Source organism: Adiantum capillus-veneris, chromosome 24, assembly GCF_014529385.1.
Source record: "Adiantum capillus-veneris isolate H3 chromosome 24, ASM1452938v2, whole genome shotgun sequence".
Lineage (NCBI taxonomy): Eukaryota > Viridiplantae > Streptophyta > Polypodiopsida > Polypodiales > Pteridaceae > Adiantum > Adiantum capillus-veneris.
Window position 1 is genome coordinate 70,501,365 of NC_140954.1, and position 23,775 is coordinate 70,525,139.

The following is a 23,775-nucleotide window of genomic DNA, read 5'->3' on the forward strand; positions in this document are numbered from 1 at the left end:
ATAGCCCATTTCTATTACACTACGCATTTGTCCACCAGCCTTCATGGATGGCATCAACTACACTTTGTGGAAATTCAAAGTTTTTGCAATGTGGATTTGTATGAGTTACTAGATACAATGTTGGGGAAAAATGGTGTCACCCTAGAGCTCAGCAATTGATCCAACAAATCCAAGTGTTCCCTCCAGATGCTACTCTTTTACGTGCTTGGAAAAGAAGGAATGCAAATGCCTTGTGCACCATTGTCATGTGTGTGAGTGATTTTGTTCTCATGTTGATTGAGCATACCACTAAAGCAGATGAAGCTTTGGAGCATATTGGCTTGCCAATATGAGGCGCATAATCACACCAGAATTCAAAACCTAGAAAATCAACTTGCTACTGAGAAACTTGGTGACAGAGAGAAAGTATAGGCCTTTATCAAGCAAATTAAGGATCTCCAAGATCAATTAGCTAATGTTGGTGTGGCTATTTTTCCAAGCGATTTATCTTAGTGCTACATTTTCATACTTCCAGCGAGATATGATGGTCTTGTTATGGAACTCAGCACTCAGGTTTGTCCAACCCCTCTTATGTTTGAAGAACTGAGTACAATGTTTCTTGAAGAGGAGCTATGACTCAGTACTAGGGATGGTGGGGGTGATGTTGCTTTCATAGCTAGCACAAAAGGGGACTACACCAAATATCTCTAAGAAGAAGCCTAAGAAGAAGAAATTTTAAGGTAGTTATTTTTATTGTGACAAGAAAGGTCATCCTATTAAAGACTGCAAAAAGAAGAAAGCAAATGAGAAGAAAAACACCATGAATGCTTCTTGGAAGGAAAGAGAATCTGCCAACAATTCTAAGAGAGATCTTGAACTATGGACCATCATAGAAGATGTATGCTCATCAACACAAACTCCATTTGTTGATGGTTCATGGATTCTAGATAGCAAATAATCCCAAAATATGACTACTAAGAAAGAGTGGTATAGTTCCTGGAAGCCTCTACATGAACCCATCAATACAATTGTTGGGAATAATGAAAAATGTCCAACACAAGATTTTAGAATAATTTCTTTTTTAGTAGCTCCAGGTGAGAACAAGTAACTCTTTGATGTGTTGTACGTGCCACAAATCAAGAAGAATCTGCTCTTGATTGCTGCAATCACTGATCATAGTCGTGAAGTTCATTTCAAAAAAACTGGAGCAAAAGTTTTGGATTCTAAAGGCAATCTGCTCTCATCTTTGTATGATTAAGAAACCTTGTGTGATATGAAAGGTTCTCAAAGCCAATAGCAGGATGTAGTGAAGTGACTAAGTAAACCTCCTCCATTGAGAAAGTTTCCATAAGCACCCCCCAGGATCAAAGATCTTGAAATATCTTTCCCAAAGCAAGATATATGGTATAGAATCACTTACTGATTTCGGTTGAAGAAACTAGTAGATTTTACTGTTGTCCATCATTGCATCTATCACTATGAATGTGATATAAAAGATTGGTTTCTCTTCCTCCTGTGTAAAGTTGATGTATCTGCTACGATCTTCAAGAGCTTGTATGAGAAAATTCATGAACTGTAGCTCATAAAATTCATTCAACCTGGGTAGGCTCATCAACAAGTAAAAAATTCTATGACCTTCATGATTTAGGAAAGCTTGATCCATGCTTCCAGCTGCTATTGGAAGGTATTGCAAATAGTTTACCACATAGGTAGATAACAGAGGAAGGTTTTTATTGCCTCCAACACATTGGAAGAGAATAGCTTTTGGTACTGATTGATGTAATGTCCACATGTAGCAATCAACAAGTTTTTCATCTATGATGAAGACCAGAAGCATCACAATGTGCGACCTCCATACACCAAAGAACCAAATGAAGAAGATTTGGAAACATCCGTTTATCACCAAGTATTCATGTCCTCTTCCGCTTAAGAAGGTATGGTGTCCCCGATGAAAGGTATATGTGAAGAGAGGAGAAGTTGACCTTGAAGAGGTGAAACCCAATGTGAAGATGATTGGGGCTTCCAAAGTTTGGATTTTTTGCTAAGAGATTGTCCCATGAATGAAGAGCCACCCACTAAAACACCATTGGAGAGAATGATACCCTTATGACAGTTTCCTTTTATGATTTTATTTTTTACTGCTCTCCCATGTTCTTCATCCCCTTCTAAGCCCCCCCTTTGGCAAGGTTGTAACTCCTCACATTGTACCACCTCAAAGGTTGATGGATTACTGTTTGATTTTGTGAAAACTTTGGTTTATTGCATGATAGATTCCTCCATGCTTAATATACATGGATCATACCAATGCTTTTCAACATCCTCAAATACTTCTTGAAGATTATCCTCACATGGATTCAACTCACACTCTTCTACTTTGTTTTGGAGTTGGCATTCCATGTACACAATCATCTCTTTATGATCAATGTGGTATATGATCTCTTCACCTATGATTTCATCTTCTTCTTCACTCTCTTCTTTTAGACAAGATACACTCTCAGAACATTCCATAAGATCAAGGTTACCTTCAAGGTTTTCATTCTCCATAGAGTCATGTTGCACAAAAGCTTCGTCTGCTCGGACTAGAAATTGATCCTCCGCCAAAGGGTTGGATATATCCATTATTGAATCATCAATGCCATTTGAGATATCTTGTGTCAATTTTTGCATGCTTGTGATAAAGGTAGAAGAAAGAGATTCCACATTTGAATCTTGGCCACACACTTTAGCACTTGAATAATCACCTAGCATGTAAGTAACTTCTTCAACATTTGTCGAAGTAGAAGGAGACAAGTATGGCAAAGGAGATGACTCCTTGATAGAAACACTTTCATGATGGTTGGTTCTTCTAGCATGATGGAAAAAAAATTTTATGTAGAAGTACTTGTGAAACTTCCTTCGGGCAATAGTGACCGCTTCTTCAAAGGTAGAGGGTCCACTACAAGTAACCTTAGTCTTTAGGAAAGGAGACAAACCCGAAATAAATTGATCCATTTTTACATAATCTGGAAATGTAGAACTAAATCCACATCCTTCCCATTGACGAGAAAAAATATCCTCATAAGCATAGTAGTCTTCACCATGTTGTTGAAGTCTCCGTAGTGAAGCCCATGCTTTCTCCGCTGTTGGAACTTTAGAGAATTTGGCCTGCAAAGCTTTGGAAATTTGGGTGTATCCATCTTCAATCTGAGAAGACATACTCCAAAACCATTGCTCAGCGTTGCCTCTAAGGCATAGCAATAGAAAATCCCCTTTTTCAATGTCATCCCTTTTACCAAGGATATGACAAACCATTCTAAAATCAGCAAGAAAATCATCAACATCTTCTTCTGGATTTCCGAAGAAGATTGGGATATCATCCAAGGTATAGCGTGTCATAGTCTCTCAATGCTAGAACCACACAAAGACTAGTTCCAAACAATCATCAACTAACTACACAAAGTTTTGAAAGGTCTTTCAGCATGAATTCTAGATTCTTATGTGAAAATGTTTTTTTCCTTTCTTATGTTATGCATAATCCGAACCATATTCTAGATCAATTTTTGTTTCCTTGAAATTAAACTCGGTCATACATGTTTTCATGATTCATAAAATCTACTTGATTATGCTGAAATTCAAGCATTCATGCAATACAACAACAATAAGCACAAAGTCAGTCCTCCGTGGGGGCACCAAAATTGAGGTGGTCCGGGACAGGCAACAAGAGAGGCGACCTCTAAACACCCCTCAAGGCTCCCGTGCTGCTCAATTGGGGCTGGGGCAACCACAAGCACAACAAAACAACAAACCCACAGCCAAACCCAAACAAGATAGGGGCACCACCTAGTTATGGTATGCGAACTAGGACGCAAGAGAGATTTTGGCACAACCAAGAAGATGCACCACACAACACACACAAGCAACCTCACACCAAGACACACACAAAATGGACCAGAGAGACCTAGAGAAAAGGGAAGAGAGAGAGAAAAGGATCTTGCGTAATACCTTATTTATGACTTGCAAATGGAGATGGTTTGTTATGATGCTATCGTAGAGCTTGTACAAAACTCACTCAATGCTTAGTGATTGCTAAACATTGCCAAAACACACACACACTGTCTTAGGGTGTGGGAGACCTCTCACCACAATACCCTCTTACAATGGACACAAAACTGGCAATGAAAAACACACTAAAACACTTTCTAAAATCAAGATCAACCGATAAAAACTCAAATACACAAGTCACCTTGAATTCACCAAACCGTATTGCACAAATGGAAGGACGAAGATTTGAACGTGGAATCATGCCTTTGATGCACCAAACCTCAATTTATTGATGATGAAGGAGCCTATACAATAGTGGTTTTGAGATTTGAGGAACTCACGCTCTCTCACTTGCAATGTGTAGCTTGAAGGCTTCTCTCACACCAAGAGTGAAGCTCACAAGTGGTTGCTACACCATGTCTCTCCTCACGCATAGAGTGTTGGGGTGCTATGTGAGATGTTGGAGGTTGTTTTACAAGAAGGAGAGGGGCCTATTTATAGGTTGGAGACTCCTCATTAAGATTATTGGAAATCCTAATTTACAAGCTAACAAATCAGAATTATGATTTTTTTGAATATCAAAACATTGCGGGCCTTCTTTGTCTGCTTGAGGCATGGGTGTGGGCTCAAAAGAGAGCATTATTGATGGTAGATAAGGTGAGAACACGAAGAGTGACAAGATTATCAATGTTATTATGGCATCGATGAATGTCCCTTTGCACGCTTGTCATTATCTTCAGCCCCAGTCACTCAATTTCATCTCCATTATGCACCCAAGCAACTTTTCCATAAGAGACCCAATCATTATAGTCCTGTAGTTGTTTACATTCTTTACATCCCCTCCTTTATGCAAAGGCTTAACCCAATTAGTACTCCAATCATAAAGCATACCATGTTGAAGTGCAAGGTTGAACATATCACACATCCACTCATGGGTAAAATCTCCCCTCCATTTGATCATCTCCGGCTTGATACCTTGAAGATCTCCCGCTTTACGAGTAGCCAACTTTTCAAGCCCACCGCATACATCCTCAATAGTAAAAAAATAAGTCATACATCATGAAATGGCATTTTTTCAGCATTTTCTTGCTCATATAATTGCCTACAATGTGTGTACATATCCATAAGACTCAAGTTACCAAAATTCTCAACCCGCTTGCCCCTCAAGTTTCTCCAAAATCTTCCACATGCATGTACCTTTTCTTGGACTTGAAAAAGTTGTTGCTTTACTTCCCATCTTTTTCTCTTCTTTTGAATCAATGCCTTGTATATATGCAATTGAATCTGATAGTGTCTTTGTCCAAAGTTTCATCAAGCTTTATCAAGGACTTTCGAGCATCTTGACATTTTTTATCAAACCACCTTTTGCGTGATCTATCTTTGTTGATACCACGGAGATGCTTTATAGCAAAGCATTCTTCGGCACAAGAACAAATAACTTTCTTGAAAGTTTCACATTTAGTTTCCAATGGTGCATCATATTGAAGCTTCTTCATCCACAAATTTTGCTCAACCATTTCAATATACATTGGTGCCCGTTTGAAATCCATACATAGTGATAATTTCTCTTTTCTTTGGCTGAGATTATCGTGCTTAGTTGCTTCTCCACATGAAAGGCCAATATATAAGGTGCGATGGTCGGATTTCGGGGTCCATTGGTCAAACATAAAACTCTTTATGTGATACATGATGGCTTTGGAGAGTAGCATATTGTCATTCACACTATCCCCATTATGCCTCCTACATATGTAAATCCATTGGTTCCACTCCACAAAAATACACCACTGGCAATGAGCATACCAGTGCTATTACACATGTGTAAAAGTAACTTTCCATAGTGATCTGGCTCTTTCTCATCCATTGAAGAACGATCATACAAGTGAACTTCCTCCATGTCCCTTGAAATGTATGGCATATCAAATTGTTGAGTATCATGTTGCAATGTTGTTGTGCGAGCATTCATATCCCCAAATACAATAACATCACCTTCACCTTTGAAATAAGCAATGTCCTCTTCTAAATCAAAAAATGGATGATCTCTATCCATGCAAGCATAAAAGGGAGAATCATGATGAGGAATGTAGCAACCGGCTACAAAAATGGGTGCTCTTTTTGGTGTCATAATTTGCAGCCATACATAACGTTTGTACTTGTCATCTTTCACAATTGATACAAAATCTTACAATCCTTTCTTAACCATACATGTGACACCTCCTTGTCCTCTTCGTCGCTTAAGATTCATTGACCACATCAATGAATGTACATTGTAATTCTCCAAGCCGTTAATCCTTTGTGTATCATGCTCCCAAGTTTCAACAAGAAGTACAACATCGGCTTTGCTGGTTAGTTCATCAATGCCAACCTCCGCATTCCATGGGTATCCATTACAATTCCAAAAGCATAATTTCAATTGTAACTCGGTCTCATAGGTCACTCATCCCTATTTGCTTGAGGGACTTGCCTCCTCCTTGGGCACATTTTCTTCATGAGAGATCTCCTTGTTTCTCTTATTCTTTTCCTCATATGCCTTACGATGCATATTTTGTTGCTTAATAGTGCGATCTTCACATACAAAACATTTTGTATCCCTCAAATAGGTCCAACTATTATCAAGGATAATCTTTCGCTTGGTCTCACCATGGTGCATACAATTGGCCGTTCTCCCAAGCGAGGAGCTCCTTGCTTCCCCACTCTATGTGTTCCATAGACTATAACTCCGGACATGCCAAAGTGGGTTTTGAAGAAATTTTCAATAACAATGGCAAGAGAAGGAGGTGTCTCTAGCTTCTCTTCGAGAATTCCACCAATAACAATGTTCTTGGAATGTCGCTCCCGTTCCTTCAACTCCTCCACATCCACATTCTCAACATTCTTTGTTTGAGCCATATCTTGCATGATTGAGGAATTAGCAACCACATTGCTACCACATACATCAGCCCAAGACTTGTTTGTGCATACATTTTTCATGTCACATACATCCCGGCTCATGGTGTCAAATTTCTCCTCTTTCAATACATGGTCATTCTCTACTTTGCTCATCCGCTCCTTCAAAGCATTCAAGTCTACAAGAGAGTGTTTACATTCCTTGATTTCCTCTTCAAGTTGCATCAAATGTTTTGTTTGCATCTCAAGTGTCCTCTTGAGATTCTCATTCTCAACCACAAGTAACCTTAGTGTGTCATTCTCCATTGCAAGTGCTCGTAAGTCTTCACCTTGTTTGATTACAGTCTCTTGCAATGATACCAAGTATGCCATGATCATGGTTTCCGATGTCGTTGGTTGGGTGGTTGTGTCGTTATCTCCACACTTAGGAGATCTTGGATCATTTTCCACAATGGTTGTAGACCTTGTTGTAAAGAATGAGGATGCAAGAGAGCTACACAAGACAAGCACAAAGCACACAGAGATGGAAAGCTTCTTCTTCTTCTCACAGAAAAGAAAGTACAAAATGACTAAGTGCTAAAATTGAAAAGTAGCACATATGTACATGAAGTCACTAAGTGTGAACTCACTAGAAGCGTACTAGGCTGGCACTATAAGTGTAGTCCAGCTGTAGAATCACTGGCAGAGATCCTCCGTGTCGGTCACCTAACGCGCCAGTGAGTAAATGCCGTAAGCGGCCAAGACCTGTAGTGGATGCCAGCTCAAGATGTAGAGCTCGACATCTCAACACTCCCCCTCAAGCTCTGCTTGTCGCAGATTCCAAGCATAGTCCAGAAATGCCGAAGCTTCTCAGCTCCGAGGGCCTTGGTAAAGATATCCGCTATCTGCTCCTATGTGCTGACGTAGACCAATTCAATGTCGCCCGCCAACACTCGCTCTCGAACGTAGTGGTAATGGACCTCTATGTGCTTGGTCCTGGCATAGAACACTGGGTTCCTAGCCAACTGCATGCTGCTGAGGTTGTCACAATGGATGACAATCTGCTGGTCCACCTGCACTCCCAAGTCCTCAAGTAATGTGCATAGCCAAGCTACCTCACACGCCGCAACTGCTGCACCTCTGTACTCGGCCTCTGTGCTCGATAAAGCAACCGTAGGCTGCTTTTTGCTGCTCCAAGTAACAGCAACACTCCCAAAAGAGAACATGAAGCCACTCGTAGATCTCCTATCAACAATGCTACCTGTCCAATCTGCATCTGTATACCCATACAATGCTAATGGGGCATCTGCTGCATAGAACAATGCATAGTCAAGAGTCCCTTACACATACCGAAGTGTGCGTCGTACTCCATCCAAATGTGGCTTCCTCGGAAGCTGCATGAACTGACTCTCCAGGCCTACTATGTAGCTCAAGTCTGGCCTCGTGATAGTCAAGTAGATTAGACTACCCACAATCTTCCTGTACATCTTGACATCCTCAACAACATCACCCTTCTCTGCACTCAGCTTTGCATTCACATCCAAGGGAATAGAAATTGGCTTACAATCAGCCATACCATACTTTGACAACATGTCCAAAGCATACTGTCTCTGTGACAGCCATACACCCTCTGGAGTCCTGATCACCTCAATGCCAAGAAAGTAGCGCAACTCGCCCAAATCTTTCATTTCAAACTCCTGTTTGAGAAAACCCTTCACATGGTCAATCTCCATAGCATTGTCACCCACAATAATAAGGTCATCTACATATATGGTAATGACCACAATCCCCACATCACTCTCACGTACATAGAGTGAATGATCAGCATGAGCTCTCCTAAACCCAATACTGACAAGATACTTGGCAATCCTGTCATACCATGCTCTAGAGCCCTGCTTCAAACCATACAAACCTTTGAGAAGTCTGCATACATAATCTGGGTAACCTGGATCGACATAACCAGGTGGCTGATCCATATACACTTCCTCTTGCAACTCACCATTCAAGAAGGCATTCTTTACATCCATTTGATGCATAATCCATCCTCTAGATGCAGCCACTGCTATGACAGCTCTCATAGTCGTCATCTTTGCCACTGGAGCAAAGGTCTCCTCATAGTCTATGCCATACGTCTGTGCATAACCCTTTGCGACCAGCCTTGCCTTGTGACGCTCAATGTTACCATCAGCCTTATGCTTGGTTTTATACACCCATTTACAGCCAATAGCTTTCTTGCCACTTGGCAATGGCACCAACTTCCATGTGTCGTTTGCTTCCAATGCAGCCATCTCTTCATTCATTGCATCATCCCAATGCACATTTCCAACTGCATCCTCAAAACATGTGGGCTCCACATCCTGTATCACCTTAGCCATGTAGGCTTGGTGATGCGCTAGATACCCATCATAAGTCAATTTCTGAACTGGATTTCTGACTCTGTTAGATCTGCGCGGTCCTGGGTCACTCCTTTGCCCTCTAACATCTTCTTGTACTTTCCTTACACCAGGTGTCCTGACAGCCGGAATTCCAAATTCCTCATCAAGACTTTGTTCAGAACCATCTGAATCCATGTCTACATGTGAAAACCCTGATGATGCATCAGCCATAAAGGGAGGTTCATCTACCTTTTCCTTTCCTTTTCGTGATACATTCCCTGTACCTGCTGGTGGAGTAACCTGCGTACGTAGTCTACCATTCCATGGATTCTCAACAGAGCCACAAGAAGATGACTCTTGTGGTCCACTTAAAACCTGTGACTGTGGCCTCATATTTTGTACAACCACATCATCTTTTACATCAGCCCCAATAGTGCCATGTGCATTACTGTACCAGCTGCTCATCTCATCAAAGACTACATCTCTGCTCACTCGTAATTCTCGTGTAGTAAGATTGTAGCACCTGTACCCCTTTTGTTCAAGGGAATATCCCACAAGAATACATTTCTCTGCTTTAGCATCCAATTTCCTACGCAACTCATCTGGTACATGCACGTAAGCTATGCAGCCAAACACTTTCAAGTGTGCCAAATCAGGCTTTGTACCTGTAAACTTTTCCTCATGCGTTACATCATGCACCGCAACTGTAGGTGTCATGTTCATAATGTACACAGCTGTATTTACAGCTTCAGCCCAGAAATGATGAGGCATGTTCTTCTCATTCATCAATGCACGTACAACCTCTGCAATGTGCCTATTTTTCCTTTCTGCGACCCCATTCTGTTGTGGAGTATATCTGCATGTAAACTGTCTGCGTATACCATGCATTCGCAGAAAATCTAAAAAATCATTGGAGAAATACTCTCCCCCTCCATCTGACCTCGATGTCTTGATTTGCATATCTGTCTCCTTCTCAATCATGACTTTGAAGTCATGAAAGTGACCAAACACTTCACTTTTGTTACGCATGAAGTAGACCCATACTTTCCTTGTATGGTCATCAATGAAAGAGACATAATACCTGCAACCATGTATACTTGCAGTATCGGTTGGACCCCAAACATCTGTGTGCACCACCTCAAGTGGCTTTTTACATACATTACGCTCATGTGGAAATGAGCCCTTTGACTGTTTTCCAAACTGGCATGCTGCACACACTTTATGCATACCATCCACCTTGAATTTGGGCAAACCTTTTACAATCTGTTTTGATTGCATGCTGCGCAATCTCTGCTCATTGACATGGCCAATGCGTTTGTGCCAAATGTCAACATCAGCCACAACACCTGTGCTCTGTGCAAATAATGCAGCTTTTACCTCAGGCATGTCTACATTCAACGTAAACATTCTGCCCACACATTTTCCCTCTGTGATCAGCTTACAGCCTTTCTAGAAATCTTCTACATAACAGCCATTTGGATTGAAACGAACCTGCAAACCCTGCTCAACCATTTGTCCAACAGAAATAAGATTCTTTGTAATGTTTGGGACGTGAAGTACATCTGCTAAGTGCTTTGATTTCCCACTCTTCGTATTTAGAGGTATGTCCCCTACATGAGCAATGGGGTGAGCTGTGTCATCTCCTGTCTACACATAGCTTGACACATCTGGTTTGTGCATATCTCTAAACCACTCTCCACGAGACATCATGTGATTAGAGGCACCTGAATCCACATACCAAACATCATCTTGGTGGGAATTCTCTGCCGTCATTGTATTCATTACATGCTGCATAACAAACATGCGCTTGTTTTTGCCATCATCTGCATCTCTGCTAGTAGATGCATAGTTGCCCTGTTCTCTCTTTCCACTTGCTTTTCCCTTTGGACAGTCACGTGACATGTGACCTCTTTCACCACAAGTCCAACATTCTCTGCTATCTGCAGTATGTTGCTGCCTACTTGATCCTGCACCACGACCTCTTTGACTCCCCCTGCCTTGAGACTGGTTTCCCCTGCCACCTGTATTGTTTTGATTTGATTGACCTTCTTGAAATTGGCCCCTACAACCCCTTGGGCCTCGACCACGACCTCTACCTCTACCTCTGTTGGAGTTAGAATAGAAGGCCTGTTCAGAATTATTTCTGCCATGAGAAGAAGATGTGTCAAGGTTCTTCTCCTCAAGAATAAGCATAAAAATCAAATCTTGGAACACGGGGATGTCGTCTCTTGTATTCATGGAAGACCTGAAATGTACATACTCATCTCCTAGACCATCCAAGCATGCACGGACAATGTCATCGTCTTCCACTGAGACTTTAATAGATCCAAGAGCCTCAATGATACTCTTGATCTTCAAAGCATAATCATTGATGGAGAGGTTGTTCCTCTTAACCTGATTTAGCTCCAACTTTAGTTGAAGCTTCCTGGCCTTGGTGTTTACCTCGAACATTCTACCTAAGTTTTTCCATGCAATGGCGGGGGTTTCAGCATCCTGTAGATAGCCCATCATGCCATCTGTGATGCTCATAGAAAGCTAATACATCACTTTGCTCTGGCCTTGTTGCCAGTCCCTCAAAGCTTTCCTTTGTTTTGCTGTAGCATTTGCCTCGGGAATCTCTGGTTCCTTTTCATTGTCTCCTTCTACATAGTCCCAATAACCTTTTCCTTTTAGGAAATTAATTATTCTGAACTTCCATGCAGGGTAGTTATTTTTCTCAAGCTTCTCAGTAACAATCTGACTGAAACCGTCAGACATCTTGAAGCACTAAGACAAAATAGCTGCAATCTGCAAAAACCTGCAAATCTGTTGAACCTGCTATCGTGGTACCTGTAACGCTTTCTACACTCAACGAGTGTCCACAATCAAGCGTACATACAACCATTGTACTTGTACAGTAAATCTTTGTGTACTGCACTTTGGAGACCTGTTCAGAAACTTGTACGAAAAACTCGACATCTGGGCGTGGATTGCGAACGAAGGGATTGTGATGCTCTTGCTCTCTTAGCCTCTCTTGCCTGCACCAGGCTCTGATACCATGTAAAGAATGAGGATGCAAGAGAGCTACACAAGACAAGCACAAAGCACACAAAGATGGAAAGCTTCTTCTTCTTCTCACAGAAAAGAGAGTACAAAATGACTAAGTGCTAAAATTGAAAAGTAGCACATATGTACATGCGGTCACTAAGTGTGAACTCACTAGAAGCGTACTAGGCTGGCACTATAAGTGTAGTCCAGCTGTAGAATCACTGGCAGAGATCCTCCATGTCGGTCACCTAACGCGCCAGTGAGTAAATGCCGTAAGCGGCCAAGACCCGTAGTGGATGCCAGCTCAAGATGTAGAGCTCGACATCTCAACACTTGTTGAAGAAGAAGAAACCTTGCGAGTGTCGGAAGACATTGTATGTAAAATAAGGGATAAGAGTCAATTTTCTTGAACCTGTTCACTTTGGAAATGTTGTTCCATAACTCTGAAAATTTCTATCTTTACATCAATGCGTAGAGGGATTTCTGCTCTTCAATTGAGGCTATAGATCACCCAAATCGGAGTTCGGATGAAGAAGTTATAATCAAAAGAGTGAACTATTGTCTACTAGGTCAAAAAACGGCTGCATTTTTGTTGGGGAGAGAGAGAGAGAGAGAGAGTCTCTTGAACCAATCAACCAATGAATAACTGAATGTGTATACAATGGAGGCAAGGGGTTGCTTATATAACAATCCCAGTAAATTGCCCTACCCAAGACTTTGACAAATAAGTAAAATAAATACCTAAAATCCAAACTAAATAATGGGATCACATTGGCCAGTCACTTGAGATGCCTCAGTGTTTCTCTCCTCAAATTTGTACCTGAAAGTAATGCCATCTTGAGCATCGATTTCCTTTGTAGAAACTTTGAACTGTAGACCACACTACATCCAATAATCCCCATTCGCAAACTGTGAACACATCACGTCCAAAATATAAAACTCCAAGATAATGAACTATTGGAACACATCATGTCCATGATTCAACCAGCAACAATGAATCTGGCTAGCCCATCCATAGTGTTTTAGACGTCTGATTGGTTCCCTGCCAGATGGGGAATGGGAATGGAGAGAGCTTTTGGAGGGAGCTTTTTCCAAATTTTTACCCAACTGATTGATTTTAAAAAAAAGCTCGCTTTGCTCCAAAATTAGTTTTTGGAGCGAACTTTTCGGAGGGAGCTTTTTTTTTCTTAATCTCTCTCTCTCTCTCTCTCTCTATAAAAATATGTGTGTGTGTGTGTGTGTAACACATATACATACATATGTACATATTCCTGCTACAAGGGTTGTCTTGCCCTGTTAGGAATACATATAGGTGTACATATTCCGGTTACGAGGGCTGTCTTGCCTTGTTGGGAATACATATAGGGGTGTGTGTGTGTGCGTGTGTTTATATATATATATATATATATATATATATATATATATATATATATATATATATATATATATATATATATATATATATATATATATATATATGTGTGTGTGTGTGTGTGTGTGTGTGTGTGTGTGCGTGTGTTTATATATATATATATATATATATATATATATATATATATATATATATATATATATATATATATATATATATATATATATATATATATATATATATATATATATATATTCCTCTCTCCCCTTCTCTCCCTCCCTCTCTCTCCATTGCAAAGTCAAATCACTACTTTTTACAGTGGGACTACTCGGGGTGGCCCCTAAGAGGAGAGAGCATGCCACATTGTCTAGAGAAACGACACATAAAGGATCCATGCAGAGTCAAATCACTAATTTTTATAGTGGGGTACTTGGCATGGACCACCACACATTACCTAGTCACATCCTTATTGGGGTATCCTTCTTGATCAAGCCATGTAGATACTTTCTCCATTGTGCACCTCTTCAGCCCACGTATGATTGTACCCCACCTCTTCCCATATGCCTTAAGTTTATGTATTATGTGATGAAGATGTTGATAATGATGAGGAGGTTGCTTCACATCTGCAGACAAATTTGGCAAGCAGGTTTAGGCAGGGAGCAGGTCCCTTTGCTCCATTTGAGCTGTTTTGCAACACCCGCAATGGGCTGTGGTACAAATCTTTAGCATTGGGGATTGAGCAGTTCACTCAACAGGAAAGATTAGGTGTGGCAGGACATTATTGTTTTCAGCCAGCGGGTTTTGTGCGTCCTTTTGAGCAGTGAGTGGTTGCGCTCGTAACGGGCTGTGGATTCCCCCATTGGATTTGGGGTTGTTTTGGTCTTTTCGGACGAGAGACATTGCATTACAGGTTTTGCTTTTTGCAGGGCTTCAAGAGCCAGGTCGAGGGAGCCGAGGTGTGCCCTCTCACTCTCTTTGCATTGATCTTGACTACCCGCAGTGGGTTGTGGATTCTCTGCCCAGTCGGAAGTCTTGGCTGTTTACTTTGGTATTCATTACGCCGCCCTGCAAGGCCAAATATTGCAGGTTAGAGCAAGCGCCCTCCACGAGTTATGTATTGGAGGCCATCTAGTCTTAGTGGAGCCAGAGTGTGCTGAGTTTTTGAGGATATTACAGGTTCTTTGTGTGGATCGCGAAACCCATATTTTGTATGCTAGTTGATGTACGAGCCATAGAGCTCCTGATTCATATCATTCAGATTGTTGAGCCCATGTTAGCTTCTCGAGCGAAGGTGGATATATACCCTCACTCACAGCTTATTGTGTTGTATTGGTTTTGCTGGCGTGCCTGCCACTATAGACCCCGTCATAGTGTTGCTCTCGGGCTCGAGTGGAGCCTTGTGTTCATTGCTTTGAGGTCCTTGCATTGTGGATGCACGAGGGCCCCTAAGATTAGTGCCCACTTGCACATATGAGAGAGAGAGAGAGAGAGAGAGAGAGAGAAGGGAGAGACAATAAATAAATAAATATATATATATATATACGAGCTATGTATTGGAGGCCATTGGTCTTAAATGAGCCAGAGCGTGCTGAGTTTTTAAGGATATTACAGGTTCTTTGTGCGGGTCGCAAAACCCATATTTTGTATGCTAGTTGATGTACGAGCCATAGAGCTCCGAACTCATATCATTTAGATTGTTGAGCCCATGTTAGCTCCTCGAGTTTAGGTGGATATACCCTCGCTTGCAGCTTATTGTGTTGTATTGGTTTTGTTGGTGTGCCTGCCACTATAGACCCCGTCATAGTGTTGCTCGCGGGCTCGAGTGGAGACTTGTGTTCATTGCTTTGAGGTCCTTGCATTGTGGATGCACGAGGGCCCCTAAGATTAGCGCCCACTTGCACATGAGAGAGAGAGAGAGAGAGAGAGAGAGAGAGAGAAGGGAGAGAAGAATATATACACACACACACACCCACACAAGCTCTGTATTGGAGGCCGTCTAGCCTTAGTGGAGCCAGAGCGTGCTGAGTTTTTTAGTATATTATAGGTTCTTTGTGCGGGTCGCGAAACCCATATTTTGTCTACTAGTTGATCTACGAGCCACAGAGCTCCGGACTCATATCATTTATATTGTTGAGCATGTATTAGCTCCTTGAGCTAAGGTGGATATACTCTCGCTTGCAGCTTATTGTGTTGTATTGGTTTTGTTGGTGTGCCTGCCACTATAGACTCCATCATAGTGTTGCTCTCGGGCTCAAGTGGAGCCTTGTGTTCATTGCTTTGAGGTCCTTGCATTGTGGATGCACGAGGGTCCCTAATATTAGCGCCCACTTGCACATGAGAGAGAGAGAGAGAGAGAGAGAGAGAGAGAGAGAGAGAAGGGAGAGAAGAATATATATATATATACGAGCTTTGTATTGGAGGTCGTATGGTCTTAGTGGAGCCAAAGCGTGCCGAGTTTTTTAGTATATTACAGGTTCTTTGTGCGGGTTGCGAAACCTATATTTTGTATGCTAGTTGATGTACGAGCCATAGAGCTCCGGACTCATATCATTCAGATTGTTGAGCCCGTGTTAGCTCCTTGGGACGAGGTGGATATATACCCACGCTCGCAGCTTATTGTGTTGTATTGGTTTTGCTATTATAGACCCATCATAGCGTTGCTCCTGGGCTTGAGTGGAGCCTTGTGTTCATTGCTTTGAGGTCCTTGCATTGTGGATGCACAAGGGCCCCTAAGATTAGCGCCCACTTGCACATGAGAGAGAGAGAGAGAGAGAGAGAGAGAGAGAGAGAGAGAGAGAGAGAGAGAGAGAGAGAGAGAGAGAGAGGGAGGTTGAGAGAGATTGAGCGATTAAGAAAAAAAGCTCCCTTTGAAAAGCTCACTCCAAAAACTGATTTTGTAGCAAAGCGAGCTTTTCTTTTTTAATTGCCTAGTTGAGCAAAGATTTGAAAAAAACTCCCTCCAAAGCTTCTTGCAAAATCTCCCTCGAAACCTTAACTCTGCTAGATGTGTGCATTGAACTCTGACCTACGGGTCCAAACACCAATAACTTGAACTCCAACACAAGGGTCCAAATTAATTATAGGGAGCAGTGCTTGCCCCTCTCTGCCACTCACAAGCCTCCCTCTAACTGAAGCTAGCGGTGACACCTATCATTTGATTAGAAATCTGACGTCGAGGCCACTGTGGCTGCCGCCAGGTGTGCCATGCCGATCTCCTCTGTCAAATATTTATTTCCGTTATCTCTGTCCAGCTTGCCTTTATCCTTGTCTTCAAGTGAATTCTTGCTTTTGCCTTTGGCTTCCAACTCCCAAGCCAAACAAAGCGTCAAATCATAATCATGATTGTGGTCGTACCTCCCGGGTACCGAGGGAGCTAGCTGAGTATTGATACTGCCATCCTTGTCCAATTGACCTTGGCCATTGTCCTCTAGCAAACTCCTCCATTTTCTTTTGACTTCACTAACTTGAGCCAAACAATTTGTAAGATTCCTTGAGAACTGTGACGATGCATAAGCCGCTAAATGGATGGTTGAGGTGTTAGTTTTTGGATATTGTTTCTCACTTGTTTTTAGAGTGTTTTCTTGGATTAGCAAGAAGCAACCAACCATTGCTCTTTTGTCAACAGAAGTGGAGTATAAAAATTCTTGCTTTGCAGCATGTGAAGTAGCTTTTCTCAAGAGAGTTCCCATGGACTTAGGTGTTCTTGTTGACTCAACAACAATACTACTTCAATGTGACAATCAAAGTTGCATGCACAAAGCATATTGAGGTTCAATATCAATATGTTCGATAGCTTATATGAGGATAATATTGTGCAACTAGAGTATTGTCCTACGGAAGGTAATTGTGAAAATATCTTCACCAAAGCTATTGGAAAAGATCAACTACTTAGATACCTTCATCAACTCAAAGTTAGTGCATGGCCAACTCCGACTTGCTAGCGCATGGCCAACATAAAGCATCTTCAGGTGTTCACTGATTGGGGGTGTTAGTATACCTACAATGCTCACCTATCAGTTTTGCCCACCACAACATATGTTGCACAATTTTTAACGTCTCCATATGAGGAGAAGCCAATAGTGCACATATATCCGGTGGATTCCAACTTGCATACCGGAATACCTTGGCCGAAACGACGGCCAAAAAGTGATCCAAAAATAGCAATCCAGTGGTGTGTAAGTCAATGACTGATGATTGATGTCCATATTTCAATGGTCGATGACTGACATTCAACCGTCGATGACCGAGTTCTACTAGGACTTATCTAAATAAGGGTGGCTATACATGGGCACATGGATGGCTATCTCTCATGAGAGAGGGAAACCCACAAAGGCTCCCTTACATTTAAATAAGGAACCATCTCTATGAGCCATTGTACACACACCCCACATTCTTGCCTACTTGTTCTAGTTGACTATATCGCCATCTAAGCTCTACCTTGAGAGGGCATGGTTGGATGATGCCATCACTTTGTAATAGTGTGTTATTCTAATTTTTTTAGTTTCCACTAATCTACTTTGCATCATATGTCTTTCTACTCTCCTTACTACAAGGTCCTATTTTGTTTCGCATTTCTTACATGTCTGAGCATTACCCTTAAGAAAAGACGCTGCCCTTCGTACCTTGGAGGCCTCGTAGAAGTTGCCCCTAGAGAAGGCGGTGTCAAACTGTTGTATGTAAGCAAGAGCTCAATGGGAATCATTGAAGCAAAAAAAGGTGTCAAACCATATTGCTTGACCCCCATCCTTGAACCCTTTGGTATTTTTTTTCTCCCTTTTCAAGGTTTTCATTTTGCGTGGCTCTTATGAGGTGGTTCTACTTCTTCCCATAGATGGTGCCAAAAGCATGGAAATGGAAATCACTCTCAAACCCGTCAAAAGAGGAAGAGGTCTCCTCCTCCAAACTAGTAGATTTATTTTTGTGTTTTTTAGACCTTTGCTTGGATTTACTTTTCTTGTTCTTTCTTCGCTTCTTCTGCCTCTTTTCATCCTCATTGGAACTAGAGAAAGAGGAACTGTCGAAACTTTTAAAGAATGAAGAAGAATTGGGGCCATCCTCATAGTGAAGACAATTCTTGGATCCACTTGCCACCTCGAAAGTTGATTTTTGGCCCAAGTAATTGGGATAGTCCTCTCACTTGCTTTTCTTTTGAGAGTGCTTCTTTACTTCATCATCTTGTTGATTTTTTGTTCAAGAGTGTCAACGAACTCTTCTTGTGAGTTCAATTTTTTCTTTTTTGTACGTGGCTTTGCTTTAGTCTTCTCATGGCCAACTTGATAGGTGAGTGGATGACCTTCTACCATCGAGAGTGAATCTCATCGAGCGGATGATTCTTCAAATACTTCACATAGTTTGGGTCCTTAGAGTATTTGATCATTCTCTTCGCAGAAGTATCAACTTGCAACAACTGATTCCTGTACTCCCCTCTGTCAAGATCCCTCGCAAAAACTTACTCTTGTCCTCTCTCAATTCCTTGGAAGGAGGCTTGCTCCCGCTAGATTTTCCCTTGGTTCTTTTCGTTTCTCTAGTAGGGGTGGTGTGCTCTTTATCCTCCTACACACGTGCGATCGATGAATGGCATCCTCTTTGTCAAATTCACTACTAGAACCCATATGTGCTGCAAAAAAATCAGATCCTTTGTAGAAGAAGAATCATATGAGCTCTGCTACCATTGAAACAGGCTTGAATACCCAAGCAAGAGTTCAATAGCAACACATAAACAAAAACTACTAAGAGAGAGAAAGAGAGAGAGAGAGAGAGAGAGAGAGAGAGAGAGAGAGAGAGAAGAGAGAAGAGGAGAGTCGACATGAAGTGGTGGCGTTTCGCCCCTAGAAGCACCAGCCCCAAAGATTGGTGCCCCTTTCGATATTTCTTTCTTCTTGGTGATAACAAATTTACAATGGCCGCAGGTCTCCGCTCTCTACAGTGCTCTCAAGCGATCTTCCAGAGAAGGAGGCCTTAGGGCACTTACAAAGGTTTACATGGGGGCCTAAACTAGTTGCCTTTAGTAGCCAAAAGCAACTTCCAAAAGCTATGCCCAAGAATTGACGCCACATAGGTTCGTATGGTTGTCGCATCACCATCCCATGATTCGCAACATGAATCGTTGTGGATTTTATGGAACAGCCTGCCCCATCCTCAAAGTGCCTATTTTAGGTCTTGGCCTTTAGTTTTATGGTCCTTGACTTTATTTGGCAGGTTTATGGGCCTTTTTAGCAATGCCACATCATTCCTTTATGACATGATAACCACTTGGTAGATGACAAGTGGCCTACTGAATCCAAGGTGACATGTTCCCTATCGTGACTTTGTGCCTCTCCCGTTCACATCAAGTTTTGGGGTGCCCCTTGCAGACAACATCTATGGTGTTGTGCAACCTGTTGCCCTCCCATCTCCCTAGCGATCACACTCTTTAGTCGCCTTCATTGCCCTTGGAGTCGTGCATCTTTGCTGCCCCATCCTCTCTGCATCCTCTCTACATTAGCCACATGATTTGTTGTATCACTCAGTCACTCAGGGTACAACACTCCAAATGTTACCATCTTTGCCATAGTATAACACCTCCTTTAGCCACAACATAATGTACGACAACACACAAATATCTGACCTGGCTTTTTGAACCCTTCTTACGGCCGGGTCCCCCTTTGTGCTAAGGAGATTAGTGGGTTTACCTTCTAGTAATGTTAAATAAATGTCACACTTATTCATGAAAAGTAAATGCTATTAAAATTTAGCTACCCTTTTCCTAGTTTTTCTGCTTGTTGTAAGAAGGTGAACTTTGTGTATTTCTCGTAATACGATGAGAAAATCAAGTATTAATAGCACTACGACTTTAAAGGGGAGTGTGCCGTAGATGCTACTGAAACAAAAAAACCTTAGGGTGACGAGACTATAACAAGATTTATTAAATATAACTAATGCAACTTAGAGATAGTGGGACTTGGCTATTTACAAGTGGTTTTTCTGCTTCTTCCATTTGAGATCATGTCATTCTTTGCTTGTTGGCATGTTGCCTAACTTATTTTAGTGGAACTACCTACAGCTTTGCACATGCAACAATGTTCAAGTGATTGAAGAGCTTGAAAAGGCAACACACATAGGAAGTGGTGTGAGCAAGCTTTATGCCACAGTCGACATTGGCGCAGCAAGAGTCATCAGAACAAGGCCCGTGAAGTATGCTTCCTCAAATCCCAAGTGGAACCAAAGCTTTAGGGTTTACTGCGCCTATGAAGCGAAAGATGTCACCATAGAAGTGAAGGACGAGCTCACTGTTGGAACCGTCGTTATTGCCAAGCGACGACTTTCACCTTCCCAGCTTCTTTCTTTAAAAGCTCCAGAGGGTTGGTTTAACACTTTCGATCCTCAGGATCCTCGTAAGCAACGGGGCAGGATCTTCATCAAGCTCGAGTTCCATGAAATCAACAGTGTTCCAAGCTGGGGACAAGGTATCAAGGGTTGTGACATACCAGGTGTCCATTATTCCTTCTTTAAGCAAGAGAACGGCAATGCAATCACTTTGTATCAAGATTCTCATGTTAGAAATGAATTTAGGCCCCAGATTTCTCTAGATCAGAGGCGGTCCTATGAACCACACCGGTGCTGGGAGGATATATACACAGCTCTTTCTGGTGCTAAGCACCTCATTTACATAGCTGGTTGGTCTGTTTTCTCCAATATAACCCTTGTCAGAGACATGGAAAGGCCGATTCCACGTGCTCAAGGCGTCACATTGGGTGAGTTTTTGAAAGGCAAAGCCCAAGAAGGTGTGAGGGTCTTGCTTCTGCTGTGGGATGACAGAACCTCGATTCCTCGTGTAGAAATAACAGGTGTTATGCACACTCATGATGAAGATACTGCTGCATATTTCAGAGGCTCTAAGGTGCATTGTGTGCGTTGCCCCCGTAATCCGGATAATGGGTCGAGCATTGTGCAAGGGCTAGAGGTGGGTCTCATGTTTACTCATCATCAAAAGACCATCGTTGTTGATGTTGCTACATCGGCAGCAAACACAGGGCAGCGCAAACTGGTCAGCTTTTTAGGTGGCATTGATCTTTGTGATGGGCGATACGACAATCAAAACCACTCTCTCTTTGGAACTTTAGGCACTGTCCACAAGGAAGACTTCCATCAGACTAACTTTGAGGGTGCCTCTCTAAAACAAGGAGGGCCTCGTGAACCTTGGCATGATGTGCATGCACGCATAGAAGGCCCTGCTGCTTGGGATGTCCATTGTAACTTCGAACAGAGATGGAGAAGGCAAGCGAACAAGAGGCATCTTCTTTCATTGAAAACCATACCTGAGCTATGGCCACCATCTGAAATCATCCAAGATGATAACCCAGAATCTTGGAATGCACAGATTTTCCGCTCCATAGATGAAGGTGCTGTTGATGGTTTTCCTAAAAAACCCGACATTGCAGCTCAAATGGGTCTTGTAACTGGTAAAGAAAACATTATTGATAGAAGCATTCAAGATGCATACATATGTGCTATACGACAGGCCAAGCACTTTATTTACATGGAAAATCAGTATTTTCTTGGCAGCTCGGCTTCCTGGAGCTCACACCAAGATGCAGGTGCAATTCAGCTAATCCCCATGGAGCTCACACTGAAGATCATTAGCAAGATTGAAGCAGGAGAAAGGTTTGCTGTGTATGTAGTCATACCGATGTGGCCTGAGGGTGTACCTGAGAGTGCTGCTGTTCAAGAGATTTTATACTGGCAGAGATTAACAATGGAAATGATGTATAAGCGCATAGCAGCTGCACTGAAGAAGAATCATATTGATGGGATTGCTCAGCCCACCGACTACCTGAATTTCTTTTGCTTGGGCAATCGAGAAGCGCCAAATCCTCGCGAATACCAGCCTTCAGAAACTCCCAAGAGTGAGGATTACCGCAATGCACAAGAGCATAGGAGGTTCATGATCTATGTGCATGCCAAGACCATGATAGGTTAGCCATGTCGTATATTGCTTTTCAAATAAGTAAAATGCATGTGGTTGATGAATATCTACACTCAGAGATGATCGTTGTCGATTAACTTGTAATTTGTGATGATTGGTACAATGCAGTTGATGATGAGTATATCATAGTGGGGTCAGCAAATTGCAATCAGCGATCTATGGACGGAGCTCGTGATTCGGAAATTGCGGTGGGCGCATACCAGCCACATCATGTGATGGAAGGATCTTTGAATGCAAGGCCACAGGGACAAGTGTATGGGTTTCGAATGTCGCTCTGGTATGAGCACACCGGCAAAGTGGATAAGGAATTTCAAAACCCAGAGAGTCTTGCTTGTGTGAGGATGGTCCAGAAGATATCGCAAGAGCTGTGGACAGTGTACACCCAACCAAAAATCACGAATATGACAGCTCACTTCCTTCCTTATCCTATCACAGTGCTTCCAGATGGTGAAGTGAGGAGCTTGCCTGGTTATGATAATTTCCCTGATACCAAAGCGTCCGTCCTGGGTGCACATTCCAATACTCTTCCTGCCATTTTAACTGTGTGAAAGACATGTTGCAGCTCAGCAGCAAAGATATGTGATTGCACCAGCTAACCACAGTGCACTAACTACTTCTGCAGCTAACTATTTAATGTTGAAAATAAGAGTGTGCGCCTATAAGTGTGGGTGCATATGCGCACACCCGCCATTCCACCCACCTCTTCAATGAATGCCAATCAGTGCCTGAAATAACTGTTTTCCTACAAGCTTGGAAAATTTTTAAGGGTAAATTGGCTATATTAGATGATCTTTGCACTGAATTACTATAAAATTTGTAGCTTTTCTCACCTTCAAATCTAAAGTTTAGAGGTAAATTTCAAGGTTTGTAGGTGGCATCACACTAAAGCTAGGTTTTCATGGCACTATACTCATATATCTAGTTGGACAAGTGAAAGTTGACAGCAGCACAACCATGGAAAGCATACGAGTGTATTGCAACTACTTGCAATTTTTACTCAATGAAAAAAATTCACAAAAAAAGAAAACCCATTGAATTGATATCATGGCATCAAGGTGAGCGTAGCTAGCGTTCAATAAAAGCTAGGTTCAAGCCCCGCGTTTAAGCACGGGACATTTGTCTTTTTGGGACACTCCTTGCTTAAACAAGAAAAATATTTGTTGACATGGAGATGC

General features: G+C 42.0%; 1 protein-coding gene across 2 annotated transcripts in view; it reads left to right on the forward strand.

Moving 5' to 3' along the window:
* Window positions 1-23,466, forward strand: part of LOC147426558 (phospholipase D alpha 1-like) — a 63,423-nt gene extending 39,957 nt beyond the window's left edge. For both annotated transcript variants that reach the window (XM_086498845.1, XM_086498846.1), the window contains 2 exons: window positions 20,678-22,589; window positions 22,709-23,466. In XM_086498845.1, the coding sequence (XP_086354971.1) occupies window positions 20,678-22,589; window positions 22,709-23,148 (2,352 nt within the window). In that variant the 3' untranslated portion in view covers window positions 23,149-23,466. The remainder of the gene's footprint in view (window positions 1-20,677; window positions 22,590-22,708) is intronic.
* The last annotated feature ends 309 nt before the right edge of the window (window positions 23,467-23,775 follow it).